We start from the raw sequence: 18587 nt of genomic DNA, 5'->3' as shown, positions 1-18587 counted from the left end.
CTGGAATGAAGATTCTCAGGAGCTGGAATAAAGATACTTTTCTGTCAGCACTTCAGTGTGTTTACAGATGGTAATTCCCTTTCCTGTCTCCTTGGTTTGTACAGTGCAAGCAGCCCCGCTCCATCAGTGTGCCAAGCTGCCAGTCTGCTCCCCAGGCAGTTGTGCTGGCACTGGGGGAGCAAATGGCACAGCAAGAAAGTTGAAAGTTGAGGGATGCTTGAGTTGGGAAAGGCCAGAGGAGTGGTGTTCATCCAGCTGCCTTCTGTTCACTTCATGGAGGTTAACATCTTCTAGCATTTTCTGTTGTTTTGTTCTTGTGCAAAAAATGGGTTTTAAAGATAAGGCAACTTAAGGATTTAAGGATTCTATCTGCTACAAGGCCAAGTGAATACATGTTTTTCCTTGAGTAATAGTTGTTCATTTTGCAGGTGACTGTTTCATCTTACAGTTATTTGGAGGAAAAGCAGTGGCTAGAAACTCTTAGTTTCAATTTTTTTTTTTTTTTAAATTTAGGTGTTTCACCTGCTGCAGTCGTACCTAGAATCAAACCAGTTTGCTAGTTTGGACTTCCAGCAGGGACTGGGCGACATCATTACCTGTATGGGAACCAAGCTGTGGCTGGCTAAAAGGTAAGATAAAACACAAAATACCTCATTTATAAACTCAATTTACTAATGTATGGAAGACTTCGTTGATTTTTAAAATTATTATTATTTTAACGAAGTGGACAGATTTATTTGTCTTGATGTATGTACAAGTTATACACCTTACTAGCTTGCTGATTTTTAATCAAGATTTTTTTTTTTTTCCAAAAGCGAGGATGAAAAAGCATTGTAGTCCAGTCATTGAAGAAAAAAATAACTGTGAATGAACATTGCTACAGAAACAGACATTTTGAGGATAACTGTTGCTTCTTGGCTAAGAAAAATATGCCACGTATATGAGGTTTTTACGTTACTGTTTTTCTGACTTTGACCTTTACAGAAAATTAGTAGGGAAACATCATAGCAATTGTTTAAACTAAGAGTGTTTAGCTGCCCACAAACAATCCAAGATAGATTTGGAAATATTTTTCGTAAGTTCATCTTCAGGTGACCTACATACAACTAACTTGCTCTTTCTTTCTTTTTTTCTTCCTTTCTTTTCTTTCTCTCTTTCTCTGTTTCTCTCTCTTCCTCTTTCCGTCTTTCTTCCCCTCTTTCCTTCTCTACTTTATCTCAGTAATTGCTTTTGGGAATTCCAACCCATGGGAATTCCCACTCAGAACTTTAAAGGGATCAGTTGTGGACAAAGAGCACAGATCCCTGCATAGATAGATAACTGGGAATATCCCATATTTTGCACTGTGGAGTGAGGTCAGCAGTGCAGCTGGTGTGGATCTCTGATAAAACCTGAGTAATTTTCTGATTGTCAAAACCAAAACCCTTAGAGGTTTGGAGAAAGGGGGTGTCTAGTGGGTGGGAGAAATCTATCAGTGTTAACTGAGTTGGGGTAATGAAGATAGATTTGATCTTTGGGAATTACAGAAGTGTCTCCTCAAGAGTGAGAGTGATGATATGGCAGATAAAACTTGGTGCAAATAATTGGAAAATAGTGCTCATGAACAAAGTCTGGACTTTACCTGGGGAAAGAGTGGTTGACTGAGCAGATTTTTTGTTTGAAAAAATTACTCTTGTTCTTTGTAATGCCCAGGAGGGGAGGGGGAAAATATCATAAAAAGAATGGAAGAAAAACACAGAAAACACATCTATATTAGTGTTTTAATCTGTATTGTATATTTAAATACTGTGTAAACCTCAAAGAAGATACAGTAGGAATCAGAAGCAGTGTAAAGACTGACAACAAGTATAGAACAGTTTCTACTTGGGGACTGATTAAATAGACTGAGATTTTTTTTTAATCATGGAAAAGGGGCAACTGAGGGATGTGAAATATGAGTCACATAGAAAGGGACAGGAAATTAGCATCCTATCCAAGGTGGCAGATGCAAAAGAAACAAACTAATGAAGTTTTTAATGTAATTTTAATTTGGCTTTGGATCTCTGTGATATAAGATAGTCTTGGTTTTAAGCCTGTCTGAATTTTTAAACAACGATTTAATGGAGTCGTGGAAGGGAAGTCCAGTGAGGTTACTGAGTATGTAGACATCACAATTGGCTCAAGAAGTTCTTCAGCAGCCTTGAGGGTTGAGACAGAGGTTTTGGCAAGTGTCACCATTGTTGTGCTTCCATTTCTTGTGCATCTGCTCTCTGCTCCAACTGGAGACATCATGGTGGATTTGGTGGACCTTTTGACTTGAATCAGTATAAGCATTTTTAAGTGTTTACATGAGAATGTTAATTTGCATAACTAAATTAAATTCACTGATACTGTTATAAAAACCCAAACACTAGAGACCAAATCCGGTAGAAAGATGCTCATGCTACGTAATTCAAATGTCTTTCTCTTGCAGCAAATACGTAAGGTTTGGGCTCTGTTCATTACAGATTTTAAATAAATTCTGTATTTGAACTATTTTTTCAGAACTGCCCTTTTTAATACATCAGTCACATTAGTGCTGATTGGTAGGGTTTTTAGTGAGGTTTTTTTGATTATTATCATCTCTGGAAAGGAAAACTTTTCAGGCCCTCTCTAAGAAATTATTGTGCACAGTAAGGTATTTTCCTGAAGAAAAGTATTTTCTCTTTCAGTTGCCTGTAAAAAGTAGGCTGTATGTGCTGATATTAACTCCTTGTCAGCAGCACATTTTCATTTTGTCAGTTTGTTGTAGCCTCCTTCTCACAGTCTTGCATTCTCCATAATGCAGTCAATGCTATACATAGTGTTCTAGAATGTCTTTTCTCCCCAGATAGCAAAATTTTATGTTATGAGCATGCAGCCTTGCAATACTAACTTAAAGCATTGGGTTTTTAAATGACAGAAAATATTTTTGCAAATTTCTGAGGTACCTTACTGTTCTTGCACACTTTGAGCTAAGGTGTGTTTCCTGCCTGCCTTCCTGCCTTCCTGCCTTCCATCCATCCATCCATCCTGCCCTCCATAACTCTCTTAACTTTCTGCTTGAGATAAATGTATTCAGTTAAAAAAAAGCAAAGGAATAAACCTCCAAGAAGCAACCCAAACAAACAAAGGTATTGAAATGAATGGTGTTTTCTGATGGTTTTAGTGTCCCACATTAGTGTCCCACATTCACTGTGCAGCTTTACTGTTGGTAGTTGAGTGGGTGAAGGTGAACAACTGCTCACTGTGGTGAACAGTGAGGTTTGAGAGTCTTGTTCTTGGTTTTCCATTTTCTCATTTTAAAGGGGTTTCAGAAGGTTGCTTGGCAATGGAGTTGTGAAACTCAGTAAGTCCATGTGTGTGGGTTTCTGGATGTTGGGAGAGCCTATTAGGAAACCAGCACTTCATTCTTGCCCTGTTGTAGACTGCTAGGCATGCATCTGCTGCTGTCAGAGAGGGTGATGGCTGGCTGGACCCTCAGTCATGTACAGTCATTCTTACCTTCTTTCTGTTCAGGCAAAGAGAGTGAGCACCACAGAGAAAAGTTAATGAATCCCCATCTGGTTTTTCTGCCTTTTTCAAAAGGAGATAATTTACCATGTCACCAATACTGCAGGGCTGTGTCTGTTTGAAAAGAGAGTATAGGAGGCACTCACTATTAATCTTAAATGGGTTAAAAAGAAGTTAAAATAGCAGGAAAACGGTTTGTGAATCTGGGGAGTTATTTCCAAACATCAATTTTCAATCACATTTCTGTGCTAGTTCTGTAAAGCTCTTGCTGGTGTTCTTTCAACTATGTACTTCCTTTGTACTATGGGACAAACTGCCCTGAGAATCTTGAATTACAAAACTTTGGATTGCATATGTAACTCTTAAAAATGAGGCTAGGTTGTCATGTGTGTGTATTTGGAGGAAAGATTATCATTCTTCAGTGGTTTCCTGAACTGGGTGGGGGTTTTTTGTTTGGGTTTTGGTTTTAGGGTTTTCTTTGCCTTTTCAGGGCCAGAATATAATTTTCTTTCATCAGAGTTTATTGGTGTAGAATAGCTCAAGATTCTATTGCGCATTCCATGTAATATAGTAACCTCCTTTTCCTTCTCCGTGCTACGGCCCGATTTTCCTTTAGAGAATAAAATAATGGGTCACATTCCCCAAATTGAATTTCATAAAGCATTCACTTTTTCAACTGGTATTTTTTATCTGTTGTGAAGGCAGACTTCTCATACTGATGGGGCATGGTTGCTTTTTTTCTTGGCTTTTTTTTACATCTTCAAAAGATTAACTTTTTTATGTATTCAGAATGAGTATTTTCATTTTTGATGTTTTGGTGAATGAGACCTGCTGTCCATCCACTTCTCAAGGTAATGGTTGAATCTTTTCATTCAATTAGTAAGTTTATTCTTCTCTTGGTGTTTCTTATTTTGTTTTGGAATATACCTGTTTTTTAGTCTAAAGTGTTTCTGTAATGTTACTGCTTTCCTTCACCTTCACACCAGTGTTAGTTTATTGCATTTTTTGCAAATGTGGGAAATGCAGGGTGTTTGAGAAGAACAGAAATCTAAAAAAATTATAAAATCTGCTTGGTTGGAGAACTCAGGTGATGGAATGAAGTGATGTGAATTAATCTGATGAATGCTTTAAAATAAGATGAATTTATCAAGCTAAATATTTGAAAGCGTTCAAAGCTCTGTCATATGAATAAAAAAACCAAAAAAGGTAGTTTTCAGCTCAACTGCATACCAGGGAGTTATAAGACTAACTCTAGATGCCTTCTGCTTCACAAATTCAGAAAGCTAGAACAGCCTTTGGATTTGGTAATGTGTTGTACAGAAGTCCCAGAAATATCTCTCTTGTTTAATTTGTAGCCTTTGGCATGGCAAAGTATTGGTATTGGAAAATTTGTGAAATCATGTCATTGCACGGCTTTTCTGTAGGATGCTGCTTTTCAGCGCTTTGAGTTGGATTTTTTTTTTTTTTCCACCTTCCCACTTACTGGAGACCACAGGAGGGGGAAAAGACTTTGAGGTTCTGCCAGAAGTCAAATAACATACTCTGCTAACCTCTAGCCATGTGCCGTTTCTTGGCTGAGGGCTTGTCTGCGCTGGGAGAGTTTACTTCTAAGAAGGCTGCTTTCTTGAAACTTCTTGTGTGGAACAACCTTATGTAAAACCAGTTGGCTTTGCCTTTTGCAAGAGTGGCTGGTTCGTCTGGAATGGGCCACCTGCAGTGCGTTTATAACCCAAATAACCCGTGCTCTGCAGTGCTGCTGCTTACAGCTCTCTGCTTCATGGTTGGCACTGCTAAAAATACAAATAGGTCCTGCACAGGATTCAACCTCACACAACAAATCCATGCAAAAACTATTTCAGGCACAGGCTCAAAACGAGGTTCACTGTTTGCTGAGATATGTGCTGCTTAGTTTTCCCTGGCTGACTCTTCGATGATCCAGGTATGACTGCTTTGAATGAGGAAAATCTCATCACTATTTTATAGCCCTACAGAGTGTGGTAACTTGACAAGTTTTGATGACCGTGGCACCCCATCAAGCCTGTAGTATCACTTTTCCCCCTCCGCTTTTGGCAGCACTATGTGAGTGACAGTAAGCAGATGAGCAGTCTTAGGTCCTTCCTAGAAGGAGCTTCATGCAAGGTGCATTTAGGCCATCTGTGCAGAAAGCAAGAATGTGGCCTCCTTGTGGTTTCAGGACTTAATGGCTCAGACTGTAACCTAAATATGCCTTTCTTCTTGTTGCCTCTTGGGAGAGACAGCAGTAACTTCTAGTGAGCAGACTGTTACAGACAAAACAGTGGCACATGCAGGCATACCTAGACAGAGGTGCAACGTGCCCATGGCTCTCTGCAGCTTTGCAAGCAGCCTCTGTGTAATTTTTGAAGTGGTCCTTATTTGGGAATTGGAAGTGGTTTTTTCTACAGCAAGAAGGGAAGAAGTGAGGGGAATGTAAGGTTGTCCTCCTTGGCAGAGAAGTCCTTCTCTTATTTTACTACTCTTGCCTCCTCTTCTTCCACTGCATCAAGACGAACCTTCTTGTCCTTCCAAGGCCATGTCTGCATTTGGCATCTTCCCGTTTCCTAACTTTTCCACTTTTTCATTTCTGTCTTTATAACCTACACATTGAGAAGTGCAGTTAATTATCTTTGTTGGTTAGTGGTTCATTAGCGTTGTACAGCCAAGTTCAAAAGTTGAAAATAGTTTTAATGATTGAGCCTATCTCTGTGGAAATTTATTTACCAGGTTTCAAATTGAAAACTTAACTTTGTGTCAGCTAGAATTCATATGTGTACTCTTGCACACACAAAACATGAACGGAAATTTTTGTTGTCCTGTCCAGTTGAAAACGGAGTGTACCAGTATGAACAGCTCACAGCATCACAGAATAAGCTGAGCTGGAAGGGACCCATGAGGATCATTGAGTCTGACTCCTGGCCCGGCACAGGACATCTCCAAGAGTCATACCGTGTGCCTGAGAGCATTGTCCAAACACTTCTTGAACTCTTGTCAGGCTTGGTGCTGACTCACCAGTAATTTATTAATCTGCACATTCTAGCCCATGGGCCTTGTTTAGCCTCGTTTGTCTTTGCTTTTGAGAACAGTCATAGCACATCATTGTTCATAAATGTATTCCTAGATGCATTAATTTAAATCTTACATACTTTTGGCAGGTTAATTTAGGTTTCTGTACTGCTCCAAGTCCCCTCTTTCACCAGTTTTGATAACAGTATCATTAGCACGGCTACAAACTGTTTGTTTAGGCACTTGGTGATTGCTGGTTTTGGAACACCCACTTTGGGTATCAGTAGAGATGTTTGAACTTCAGGCTGAAGTTTAAGATGTACTTTGCATAAGATAAAATAGTCTTTGACTCTGGTTCATAGGTGTACTCCGAACTTAAATACGAACATTCCGAGAATATTAAGACTTGGATAAGGTTGTTTGAGGTGTTCTCTCCACCAGTGCAACATTTGGAGTAGGCACAAACCATGTACAATTACAGATTTTGGACATAAATCCTCGCTTATATCTGAAAATGCTTTTCAATAAATAAACATAAGAGTTTTCATAGCTTTTTCTTCATAAGTAAGCCCCCTGATGTTAATTGTGTAAAATTCATTAAATTTGCCCATGGGATTAGTTTGACCTCTGAAGATTTTTAGGATTTGCTCAGGAATCACATGAGGTTCTCATTAAGAGAACACAAAAGAGAACAGCCAGGATTATTTTATCAATCAGGTATGCTAAAAACAACACCAACAAAACACAGCCTTTCAGTATCATTCACCAAGGACAGCTGGAGCACAAATTAATTTTTCTTAATAGCTGAAACTCAGGATGTTCTTAGTGGTATCACAATGAAAAAATAATTTGTGTAGCTTCTTTTTCAAGCAATAAATTCTCTGCCTTTACCATGGAAACTAATAACAACATAATAGCCTGGCTTTGAGAGTGGTGGAAAAACTTAAATCACCAGACTAGCAACTCCCTTGAGAGACAGTGCCTGTTATAATGCTGGATGAGCTGTCCCTGTAGAATGGGCAAGTGAGGGGGCTGTGCACATGGTAATTACTTGGAGAAGATCTCAACAGCACCAAGTAGGCAAGCAGCTGCACTGTTACTAATGTTTGGATTTCTATTTCTATGCAGGTGTTCCTGTGCTTCCAGGAACTCAGCAAGGTTTACTTGGTAGTGCAGGCTTCATCATTATTTTTTTAAATGCTGTCCATTAAATATAGGTCTGTTGGCCATGATGTTCATTGATGGGCTGGTTTTGTGTTACATGGTTAAAAATGCTATGGACAAAGCTTAATAATTAAATCCATTATTAATGTCCCCTTAAGAAGACAAGAGGAAGGCCATGCATGTTGATTCAGTGCTACAGATGTGGGCTCTGAGAGAAAATAGATTAAAATATGAATACTGCCCTCTAAACAAATACACCCCCAAAAACCTCAGTCTTTAGAATACTGCCGAATTGGAAAGCTAATAACCAAAACAACAGGAGAAGATTTAATCTTTTAATCAGCCACTCGCTGTATGTGTAGGAGTGATTTCCATAAGCTTTGTCGCCTCCATAAATGACAACTGATCATTTACCAGATCATGCTGCAGGTAAAATGTGGTCAGTGCAAAGCCAGCTTGGCCTGGTTCATCAGCAACCCTCCAAGGATAGAGCTCCCCATGGACAGCCCTCTAAGGATCATGTAGAGTTGACTGTATAAAGACTTACCCATCACAGATGATGCACTTGTGGAAGATATTTTAGCTGACACAATGGCAGGTCACATATCAGAAGAATCTGGCCACCCGAAGTAGGAGTACTTTTGGAGATTTGCCATTCTTCAGCAAGGAGTATGCTGGGAGTTGATAGAGACAAAAAGATACGCTGTAAACCCAGAATTTAATTGCCAGTGCGCTAGCCTCAAAAACTGAGATTATGGAAGACAAAGGCAGAATAGGAAGCTCATAATAAGAAGTTGCACAGATCCTGTCCCCAAGTATCAGGTGGCATTATGACATGTTGGACTGAATCAAAATTCTTTCCTGTGTTTATGTAGCGCTAAAGATGGAATTCTAGTCTTAAATGTCCATAAAATTTTGACTTATCAGAAATGTTCGTAAAGTTCAGAAATGCAAGAATTTGTGCAATAGCATTAACTGGAATATGATGTTCAGGGAATAAATTCTATCGATGTGTTGGAATCAAAACCGGCACATAGTACTGGTGGCTGGAAAGTAGGAAAATTTGGGGTTTAAATTTTATTTATAAAATTATTAATATAAACTTATTTATATAAATAATATATATTTTACATCTATTATATAAATATATTTATATGAATTTATATAAATTTATTTATATAAATAGCATATATTTTATACATATTGTATAAATATATATTTATATAAGTATAAAATTATTTATATAAAATTTATAAAATGATTTATTTTCTGCCAACTAAAATATGAATTTCTTTGACAATAACGTGTTATTTACACAGAAGAATGGGGCAGTGTTTAGTAATCACAGGTTTTCCTTTAATACAGGACTTTTTCTGAAATGATTTTGGTAAGTTTAATCATAGGAAAAGGTCTCCTTTCCAGGAATTTTAGTCCTTTTCAGCCTTTCCAAAGGCTCTGGAAGCATACAGTATTACAGCAGGAGTGACTTTTTCATTGACGACCAGAGGGGGAGTAGGCAGTTCATTTAATTAATTGATCACTTTGAAAATTGAAATGAAAACAGTCATGCAAGTCATTAAGATGGATCTCTTCTCCTTCACGAGGAGGAATTGACCTTTGAAGGGGTTGCCATTGTAGTCTTGCCAGCTCTGGTGTCTTTACCCCGATGCTTAAGAGTGTGTCATGACGTTTTTGGACAAAATATGAAGATTTGTAGGTGACTTTGTAAGTTGTATAATTTTGACTAGAGTTCAACACCAACTTGATTCGTTATCCAAATATTGTAATCAGTTTTTAAAGTTTGTAGCTGGGATTAGCCAATCTGAGTTGCTAAGAGTCACTTAAACTCTGTATTAAAAAAAATGATGTCTGACACCCTGTGTAATTGGTGTTTTTCTGTGACAAGACCCGTAATGTACATGTTACATTATTAGGAGGAAATACTATTTTGTTAATTATTTATTAAAATTATACTCCCATTTGAGAAATAAGATCAGTATTTAAAAAGATTCATAAAGCAGCACTGGGTGAAAGATTTGCAGTCTTTCAGACTTTTCTAAAAGCTTGGAGACTGCCAAATACAGAGCTTTTAGGAGACCTCTTACAAAAGGCTTTAAAAAATCCCTGAGATAGCTGACTACACTAACATACCTGTAGCTAACCTCATCCAAAAGAGAGATATTATGGATTTTTATTTAAGAGACATTAATTGTTAGCTTGCATTTGAAATTTCTTAGTGCTCATTGAGAGTTTGAGGAAATATACTTTGATTTTTATGTTGTTAAATATTTAGTAAATATTGTAAGTTGCTGTATATTAAATAGTGCTTGTTCTGTTAGTAGTTTTCCAACATCTGTTTCCTAATGAGGAAAAATATGAGCAAAATAAACTACCTCTTTGGAAAACACTGAATTTCTAGAATCACCAAAAGCTAATGTAATAAACATTAACACGAACTGCTTCGATTTCATAATCCCTAGTTTGTATCTGTCTTATTTATGTAACAAATGCAGTAAATTAATGTTACAGTTGTTGTTGCTCATCTTGAAGTGAGGTGGAAAAAGAGGAGTGATCCAGGAGAAAATAGCTGTCAGCTTTTTAAGTCATCTGACTGAGTGTCACTGAAAATTGGGGGTTTGAGAAGATAATGAGAATCTGCAGAAACTGTGCATCAAAATTCTTTGGTACTTGCTATAAAGAAAGGGGTGCTGGCATCCTGACTTCAATACAGAAATCTGGATAGTTATAAATGGTGCCTTTTAGTAAGTAGAAATGCTGTTTAAGGGCCTCTGCAAACCTTAGTTGTTAGAGAATCAAGAGATTGTCTTTTTCCCAGTGTTCTGACAGAATTGAGGCCAAATGTGTGAGCTTTCCATGTTCTTTGCTCCTTGTTGTTTCTCTTGGAAGAGAAGGTAATTTGCTCTGTAGTTCGTTAATGTTGATCTTGTTTAAATTAAACAGTAGTACAAGAGAAACCTAATTTTAAAAGTTAAGCCATGTGTTCCTGATAGAGTTGAAGCCATGTGTGTGAGCCAAGTACACAGGAGGTCTGTGACCACATATTGCTGATTTTTTCAATAAATGCCAGTTTGGTTTGCATTAGATCTGCCATCCAAAATAAGCAAACCAATGACTACCTCAAATTCAGCATGACTTAACTACAAAAGGTGAATCAAACATTTAAAAGATAATATTTATAGAGCTCCAAGCTGTGGGAGTCTAGGATTGATTTCAGTTGCATAGACCTAAGCTGCAATCGGTGATACTTAGAGGAGGTAAAGGCAGAGCAGAAATCAAAGGGGTCCTAGTGCTACTGTAGGTAGCCAAAGCCAGCTGGAGCAAACCCCAGTGTTGCCCATGGAGCTTCTGAACCTGCCTTCTGAGTCTGATTTACATCTCCAGAGAGGGAGTATCTCCTAAAGGGTATGCTTCCTCGTTCACCTACCAGGCAGTTCCTTGTTGAAAACAAATAGCTCTTTGTTACTCTGGTCATATAATATTCTATAAGTGCTTAACCTAGGCCTCTTCAAAGGCATATGAACAGCAGCCTGTGAATTTTAACAGACTCTCCATTAACCTTTTTCTTTGAAAAAAAGTCCCTGGACTCTTAACGGCTAACAAAAGGTTTCCTCCGGCAAGCGCCTTGAACTCTTTTTTAATTTTATATTCACATGCCAGAATTGACAATGCAATTACAAAGAAGTCTGTCTGTTCTATGCCCAATTACTTGTTCAGCATTAATGAAAAGAAACTGTCTAGGTTTGGAAGACTTTTATTTTCAGGATCTCATCCAGAAATCTGTTATGAAGTGTCGTCAATAGTATGCACACTGGCACCTGTGTTTTCAGATTTCCTACTGTTCGGCCAGGCCTACCTAAAATAGTAAGGAAAGAAAGACACTTACTTCTATCATACTGAAGATACTGTTAGACTAGAGCTTTGGGCAATTAGGAAAAAAAAAAAGTGTAAACCCTTTAACTTTTTTGACTTTTGTTCTTTCAATGATCTTGAATATTCTGTGGAGTTCTGTGGTCATAGAATCATAGAATCGCCTGGGTTGGAAGGGACCTTAAAGATCACCTAGTTCCAGCTCCTCTCCTGTGAGCTTGGGACATCTTCAGCTAGACCAGATTCTTCAGAGCCCTATCCAGGCTGGCCTTGAACACTTCCACGGATGGGGCATCCACCAGTCCTCTGGACAACGTGTTCCAGTGCCTCATCACACTCACAGCAAAGAATTTCTTCTTAATATCTCATCTAAACCTGCTCTTGTTCAGTTTGAATCCATTCCCCCTTGTCCTGTCACTACAGGCTCTTGTGAAAAGTCTCTCTCTTTCTTGCAGGCTCCTTTCAGGTCCTGGAAGGCTGCAGTTAGGTCACCCTGAAGCCTTCTCTTTTTGAGGCTGAACAATCCCAATTCTCTTAGCCTGTCCTCATAGGATGATGTGGTAGGGACACAGCAGCTCCTCCCATCATCTTTTCCTTCTCCTTGATTAAATTAGAAATATGTTTTTTCTGCACCTTGTTCTTACTAAGTAGTAATCCTTTCTGTTCCTGCCTGTTGTAGGAGTCTTCTTGTCTTGTGCCTGGCAGGTCCAGCCTGTGACAGTGCTTGACACATGTTACTCAGGGCAGACAGCCTTTGACCTCTCTTTGGTCAGGTGTGTTGAAATATTCTGCAATATTAGCTGTTTGTGAAAGGTAACTCAGCAGTTGCCAGTGACCTGATTTTTATTTCCACCTGGACAGTCAAGCTCCAAGTGAGACCATTATGAAGGAGTACTAGAAAGTGTGGAGCAAGCTCCTGAATGCAGTAAGATTCCTGGAGCAGGCTGGTTATAAGCTCTCTTTCCAAACACAAACAAAAAGTAACAAGTTGAACTTCTGAAAATTATGGCTTAAGGCATCTGGGCACAGTATGTGGGGTGGCCATTGGGTCTTTGGTGCCAGCTCTTTGACTTCTAGATGTTACACTAAGATACTGGCTGGCATAGACAAAGCATTGCTTTAATCAGGTGTAGATCTGTGCCCTGGCATCACCAGCCTGCACAGATGTGTAACAGTATGAATATTATTTTGATAGCCATTTTATATTTCTGTGTGGATATACCCTTAGATATGAGAGTTCTAACCATCTCTACTCGATTCAGAGTCATGTGCAGTTTATCATCTGGAGTGAGCATGTGATGTATTTGTTTCCATTAATATCCAGGTTGGAAGGGAAATGAAATAATTTTTGGGTTTCGGACAGAAAAAAACGAATGCTGTTCCAGATGTCTGGAGCTCCCACCTTTGCTACTGCTGTGACTTTCTTGTTTGGAGACAGATTTCCTCAAACCTTCTTTATGAAAACACCACTTTACTGGGTATCAGTGTTAAAAAAGAAACATCTTGTACTATTCCCACTCTTGTTGCTGAAGTTCTGCATGAACAGTCATGTTAAATACTGTGCAGTGCATCATTTGAAACGTTCAGCATGTGATTTTTGGCTGTCAGGTCTGTTACGTAAATCACTGTTTGATTGTCTTCAAGATTGAGCTTTCTGCTACAGTCTGAACAACATTGAAATTTCTTGGTTTTGGAAAACTGAATTTCCTGTTGTGTCCGTCTGGCACATATGGATGAGAATTCACTAGCATCACCAGAGCAACTGAATCAGCCAAGGACAAATGCTTGGCATGTTTTATCCTAGAAAAGTCTCATTTCAAAATCAAAACATGCGTATGTACATACTTAAAATGAAGTGGTAAGTGCTTAAAAGCTGGACCAGAATAAAAAACATGCCAGTGTTGCTGTTGCCTCTTCTTCAGTAAAAGTTACATCAGCAATGTTTCGCCCAGGGCACAGTTTCTATGTTGGAAATTTTCTTTTCCATGGAAAACATGGAATAATAAGCAAGTTTTCCATTTTTTGAGGGAGCTGAAATGCAGTAGGCCCATTATATTCTTCATACTGACTGAAAACTGCTGTGGCTGCTTTCATCCATTTTTGGGAGATGTCTTGTGGTTTGTTTTTCTTCTGAGCCTTTGAGTGATCAATCCCTCTGTTTTCTCAGGGGTTGAGCTCTCAACTCCGTGAGTAATCCTTGGTGGTGCTTTCACACCCATTTGTGAAGAACAACTTAGGCAGCAACTGGATAACCAAGATACAGGAAAGATCTTTGCTTAACCAGGGTGGATAGAAATTAAGTGTGCCTAATACAGCTCTTCAAAAATAGGCCATATTAAAGTTGCTTTGGCTTCTTAAGGCATTGGTTCTTGTTGATGTGCATCTTCTCAGCAGGCAGCTCTTGAGCTTTTTAAGGCAAGTGGTAGCAGACAAGCATGAAGAAGTTTGGGGAGGTGTGAACCTAGACTACTTCACTAGTAAGAAAGTGTCCAAAAAGTCTCTTTCTATGCAAAAGAAGGAAAAAAACTCTTCTAAAGAGAGATCCTGGTAGCATATATTCTGCTCTGTGTTATATGGATGCCTAACATTGTAGACTGTAAAAGAAAGCATAAGTATTTTAGACTTATTGCAGAGTTTATTACTGAAGGTGAGAGCAATGTTTCTGGTTTAAGTTGTCCTTTTTAACAGGTTCATAGGCTAACTCTCCATAGGCAAATACAGCTGCCAAACTATGTAAGAACCTCAAACCTTTCATTTTTATGTCATGATCACATATCCTACTTGAAAAAGCTTTTTTTTCCTTGAATTTTAAAGATGTTTAGAGTTCACAATGTTTATTGGAACATTTTTAATTAACAATTTTTTGAAAGAGTTTCAAACGTCAAGATAAGCATACAAAGAGAGTGCCAGATAAAATAAAAATGAAATACTGAGCAGAATTAGTCATACTTCAAGCTTGTGCTGCTTGATTCTGAAAGTTTTTGTTTTAGGTCAAGTCCCATTGGGCTCTTCAGAATAATTTCTGTGTTTTGAACTAGATTTCCTGTTTGTTCACATTTGAAGTTATATTTTAAAAAATTTTTCATGGCTAAGTATGTTTCAGTGATAGTAATACAAAGAAAAATGAAGTTATTAACCTAATTTTGTTTTTCTAATTGGGGAGAAAATAGATGTTTGTCACTTGCAAATTGAAGAGGTAGAGCAGAAGGTAGCTTATTATCAATTTCCGTTATATACGCAAAATCCCAAATATTCTTGTTTGGAAAAAGAGATGTCTGATTTTAAAAACATGCACACTTCTGGTCTTCATCAGAACAGTGAGAGCTGTGGCCATTAAAAAGGTGTAGCAGGTGCCTTGCAAGGGAAGTTTCTCTTTTATGAGCTGTAACAGTAAGAACTGAGGACTTCTCTTTGCTGCTGCATTTCGTTACACACATTATCTATAAACAAAACAAAGACATTGTAGGTGCTACCACAAGCTGGTTCATCCAGTAATACCGAAATGTATCAACTGCCAGTGGAATGGCTGGAGGAGGAAGGTGTTGCCATTCTGCGAGGGAGACTGCCACACAGAATGGACCAGGAAGTGAAGCTTGGATAACTTGGTGTAATTATTTGATACATGCAGTCTAGTTTGACCAGTAGTTTATCTTCATTAATTAAAATAGACACGCCAAACTAGTTTGTTTGACTGCTGTTTCTGAGCATAAGGTTATAAGGATTTAATCTTTACAACTTTTTTTTTTTTTTTTTTTTTTTTTTTTTTTTTTTAGGCTAAATCCTTGTTTGGTGACCAGAGCTGCCTGTCTTGATATCCTTGTGATGTTGAGTACTCACCTAGAGAAGTTTCAAAAGCAAGGTAAGTCAAATGTGCTGTTCTATACATTGGATTTAATATCTGTATCTATTTCTGAGCTCTGTTAAATCTGGAGAAACAATAGTATATTACTTGTGCTCAAGGAATCTACTGCCTTCTGAAATCCTTCAGCTGCTTTGTAGAAGAAGGCCCTTTATTCTGCCTTCTTAAGAGCTAGTCCTAGGTTTTGTTGAGGAGAAGACTGAGGTACAGCTCCATGACAAGGCTTGAAGTTCCGATCTTGCAGTATTCCTGATCCTAGAATAGCTAACAACAAAAAAGATCTCTCCCATGTTCCAAAATGTTTTTTTGATCCAAAATCCAAATCCTGGACTGTTGCTACTTAAAACCTTTCCAGAAAGCCACAGAAATGTTCCTTTATGAAATAGTTTCAGGGAAAGTGTTTTCTCATGTTTAGAAGTTTTATAAGAGACAACTCTTGAGAGCTCCTTTCAGTTTCTTGTTTCATTTTGATTCTTTATCAATGGGAATTTTTTGAAGGACTAGTCAGAACTCTCGGTTTTAATGTTGTAGATTATGGTTTGGAACAGTACAAAATAAGCTGTAAACAATAAGAAAAACAAAGGTATGGAGGAAGGGACACCCTTTCACAGGTGGCAGTGGGTAGGCAGCTTTCAGTCAGCTGTAAGTAGCTTCCTTGTGGGCCTGTTTTGTTCCTTTCTTATGAACAAGTGAGTAATAAATTACCTTGTCAGTCCAGGAAGGCAATTAAAGAATAGTTTTGTAATTTCATTCAACACCGCATTTAAGTCGCTGGAACCGTTCTTTATTTCAGATAGTCATGTTGTGGGCACTGTTAATTTAAAAACCAATTCCTTTTGCTTTTTTTGCCTAGACCTTTAGTTGATGTAGCTGCATTCTAATTCTGAAATTGCTATTGGTATGATTTCTTGTGAAGGTGCAGTTCAAATAGTGATAGTTGTTAGGAAAACAAATTGGTGATGAGCATCACCTGAAATCAACTTCTTCAGACAGGTGATGGAGAACTAGCTCTTACAACAGAAGGACAGATGTACAGAGGGTATGTGTCAGGTGACTTCCATTATACCAGAGGAACAGGGATCGGGTTATTGGGAGCTCCAGGAGACAGGTCTGATCTTTCATGTCCTCAGGAGAGTCATTCCTCTCTCATGGATCTTAGGTGTCAAGATATGCTGTTCAGTAAAGGAAATTCCCAGCTGATGTTGCACTGTAGATCTCGTTCTGCCAGGTACTGCCCACTGTTTGTGACTAGGCAAGGGCCTCGTGCTTTATAGGAAGAAATGCACTGCCTTTTCTAAAGCAGTTTTAATGTAACATGTCTCTAGAGATAAGGTTTTTCCTGGCTCTTTGCTGGTTTTTTGGGGGGGTAAGCCGTATCTACCATCAACAGATTCTTATATTACAATATATATTTACTTATTTTTGTTATTACTACAAAATAAAGCTTTTGAAATCCTCATATGCCATTGACCTTAGTGATGATCCTTTGCAGTACATTAAAAAGTCTAGCTGTGTATCACAACTACAAAATAAGCAAAAATAACCCCCGAAGCCTCCTTCAGCCACTTCTGGGCTCATCACCCTTTTACTTTGAATACTTCTTTTTAAAAGATAGATCCTTTTGGGAATATTAATTATTACACTTTTTAAAATCATGAACCTCTGTTCAGCTCCTTTGTAGTGTGAATCATCCTGGTTTTTCTGTATTCTCTTCATAAGAAGTTTTTTTCATCTTCTGATTGTTCTTGTTACTCACCCTTCAGCTCTATTTCTGTATTTTCTTTTAGGAAGGAACAGCCAGTACTCCAGGGAAGGGCTCCTCGTTTTGCTTACTTAGTGGGCATTGCATTTCCTTTATCAGTCTCTTTCCTATTTCAGTTATCCTTGGGGTTTTTTTGTCTGTTCTGGTTTTTAAACAATTGCTGCACAATTGCAAAGGCTTTTATAGACCTCTCCACACCAGGAAAGTCCCCTCCTTTTTTTTTAATGCCCCTGACTTGTGAATAGCCCTTTGAGCCTGAGGGACTGCACCATGCTGTGGCTGGATTATTGACTGTAGTGAATTCATTTATTTTTCAAACCTCATGTGGACTGTACCAGACCTGAGTGCTGTAAGGTACAATTTCTGCAGAAGGAAAGCAATTATTTTTGCAGATTCTCTCTGCTTGGGGATAGTTCATTAGTATTGTTTTGCTTTAAAGTTTCATTCCTACATAGGTTTAAAATTACATACTTCAGGCAGTGTCTACAGAGAGTAAAAACTTAGGCTGAAAGTACTGTTTTGAAAACTTGAAGATACATTAGGGACAATTTTATGTATCTCAGGCAAGAAGCCCTTCTGAAAGGAAGGAGTAATGTGTTTATACTAAATAGAAACTGAGTGTCCCATGACACAGTAAGAGAAAGACTAAACTCGCCAGTTAAAACTGAATGTTTTGAGTCTTCCATTTAAATGTTTTTAAGATATGATTATTAACTGAAGCGTTATACTTTTCTGAGATTAAATATCTTGCTCATATATGTGTATCTCTGGTTATGAGCCAATTTTTCTCAGTTCTAATCTTGATTTGTAAAGTTGTTTGAATGAACAAAGGGTGAGGGACAAATCCAAATAAAACTGTTTCTTGATGTGTTTATCTAAGAGGCCCCAGGAAGTGCTGTATATGAGTTCCAGGCCACAGGCTGAAACTGATTTTCATCAACAGAAATGGGAATGCAATGTAAATGAGTCTGCAACTGGTTAAAATCAGACCACTTCTAATTGATTATGCCTGTCTAAAGAGGCTACAATTACAAAGAGGGTTTCAGAGTACAGCTCTGCCTAGGCCTTTCCTACATTATGATTATTTTCTGTAAGTGATTTGTTGTTTTCAATTAATAAAATCTGTCTCTTAAAGTGCAGGATAGCCCATGGAGAATTTACTTCACAAATTCAAAAAATGTCCACTTTAAAATGTCAGCTAAGGAAGGCAGGGAGTAATGGATACCAAAACCATCTTGTCCAGCTAAAAATGTACTGCTGGTTAAATGATGATTATTTATCTTAAACATAACAAAAAACCCAAAGCCCACAGTTATTCCGATTTGCTGGATTGGATTGAAGTGTTGCCTGATTTGTGTCATTGGGAAAAGACAGTTTTCTTTC

The 18587-nt window shown here is 38.1% G+C and overlaps 1 protein-coding gene across 1 annotated transcript in view; it reads left to right on the top strand.

Moving 5' to 3' along the window:
- THADA (THADA armadillo repeat containing) overlaps positions 1-18587 on the top strand; it is a gene marked incomplete at its 5' end in the record, with an annotated part of 153336 nt that overhangs the window by 91981 nt on the left and 42768 nt on the right. The window contains 2 exons of the mRNA XM_082302617.1: positions 514-629; positions 15357-15442. Coding sequence (XP_082158743.1) covers positions 514-629; positions 15357-15442 — 202 coding nt within the window. The remainder of the gene's footprint in view (positions 1-513; positions 630-15356; positions 15443-18587) is intronic.

Source organism: Coloeus monedula (genome assembly GCF_965178545.1).
Source record: "Coloeus monedula genome assembly, chromosome: 2".
In the NCBI taxonomy this organism is placed as follows: domain Eukaryota; kingdom Metazoa; phylum Chordata; class Aves; order Passeriformes; family Corvidae; genus Coloeus; species Coloeus monedula.
The sequence above is the reverse complement of the archived record's forward strand: the minus strand, read 5'-3'. Positions and strand labels throughout refer to the sequence as shown.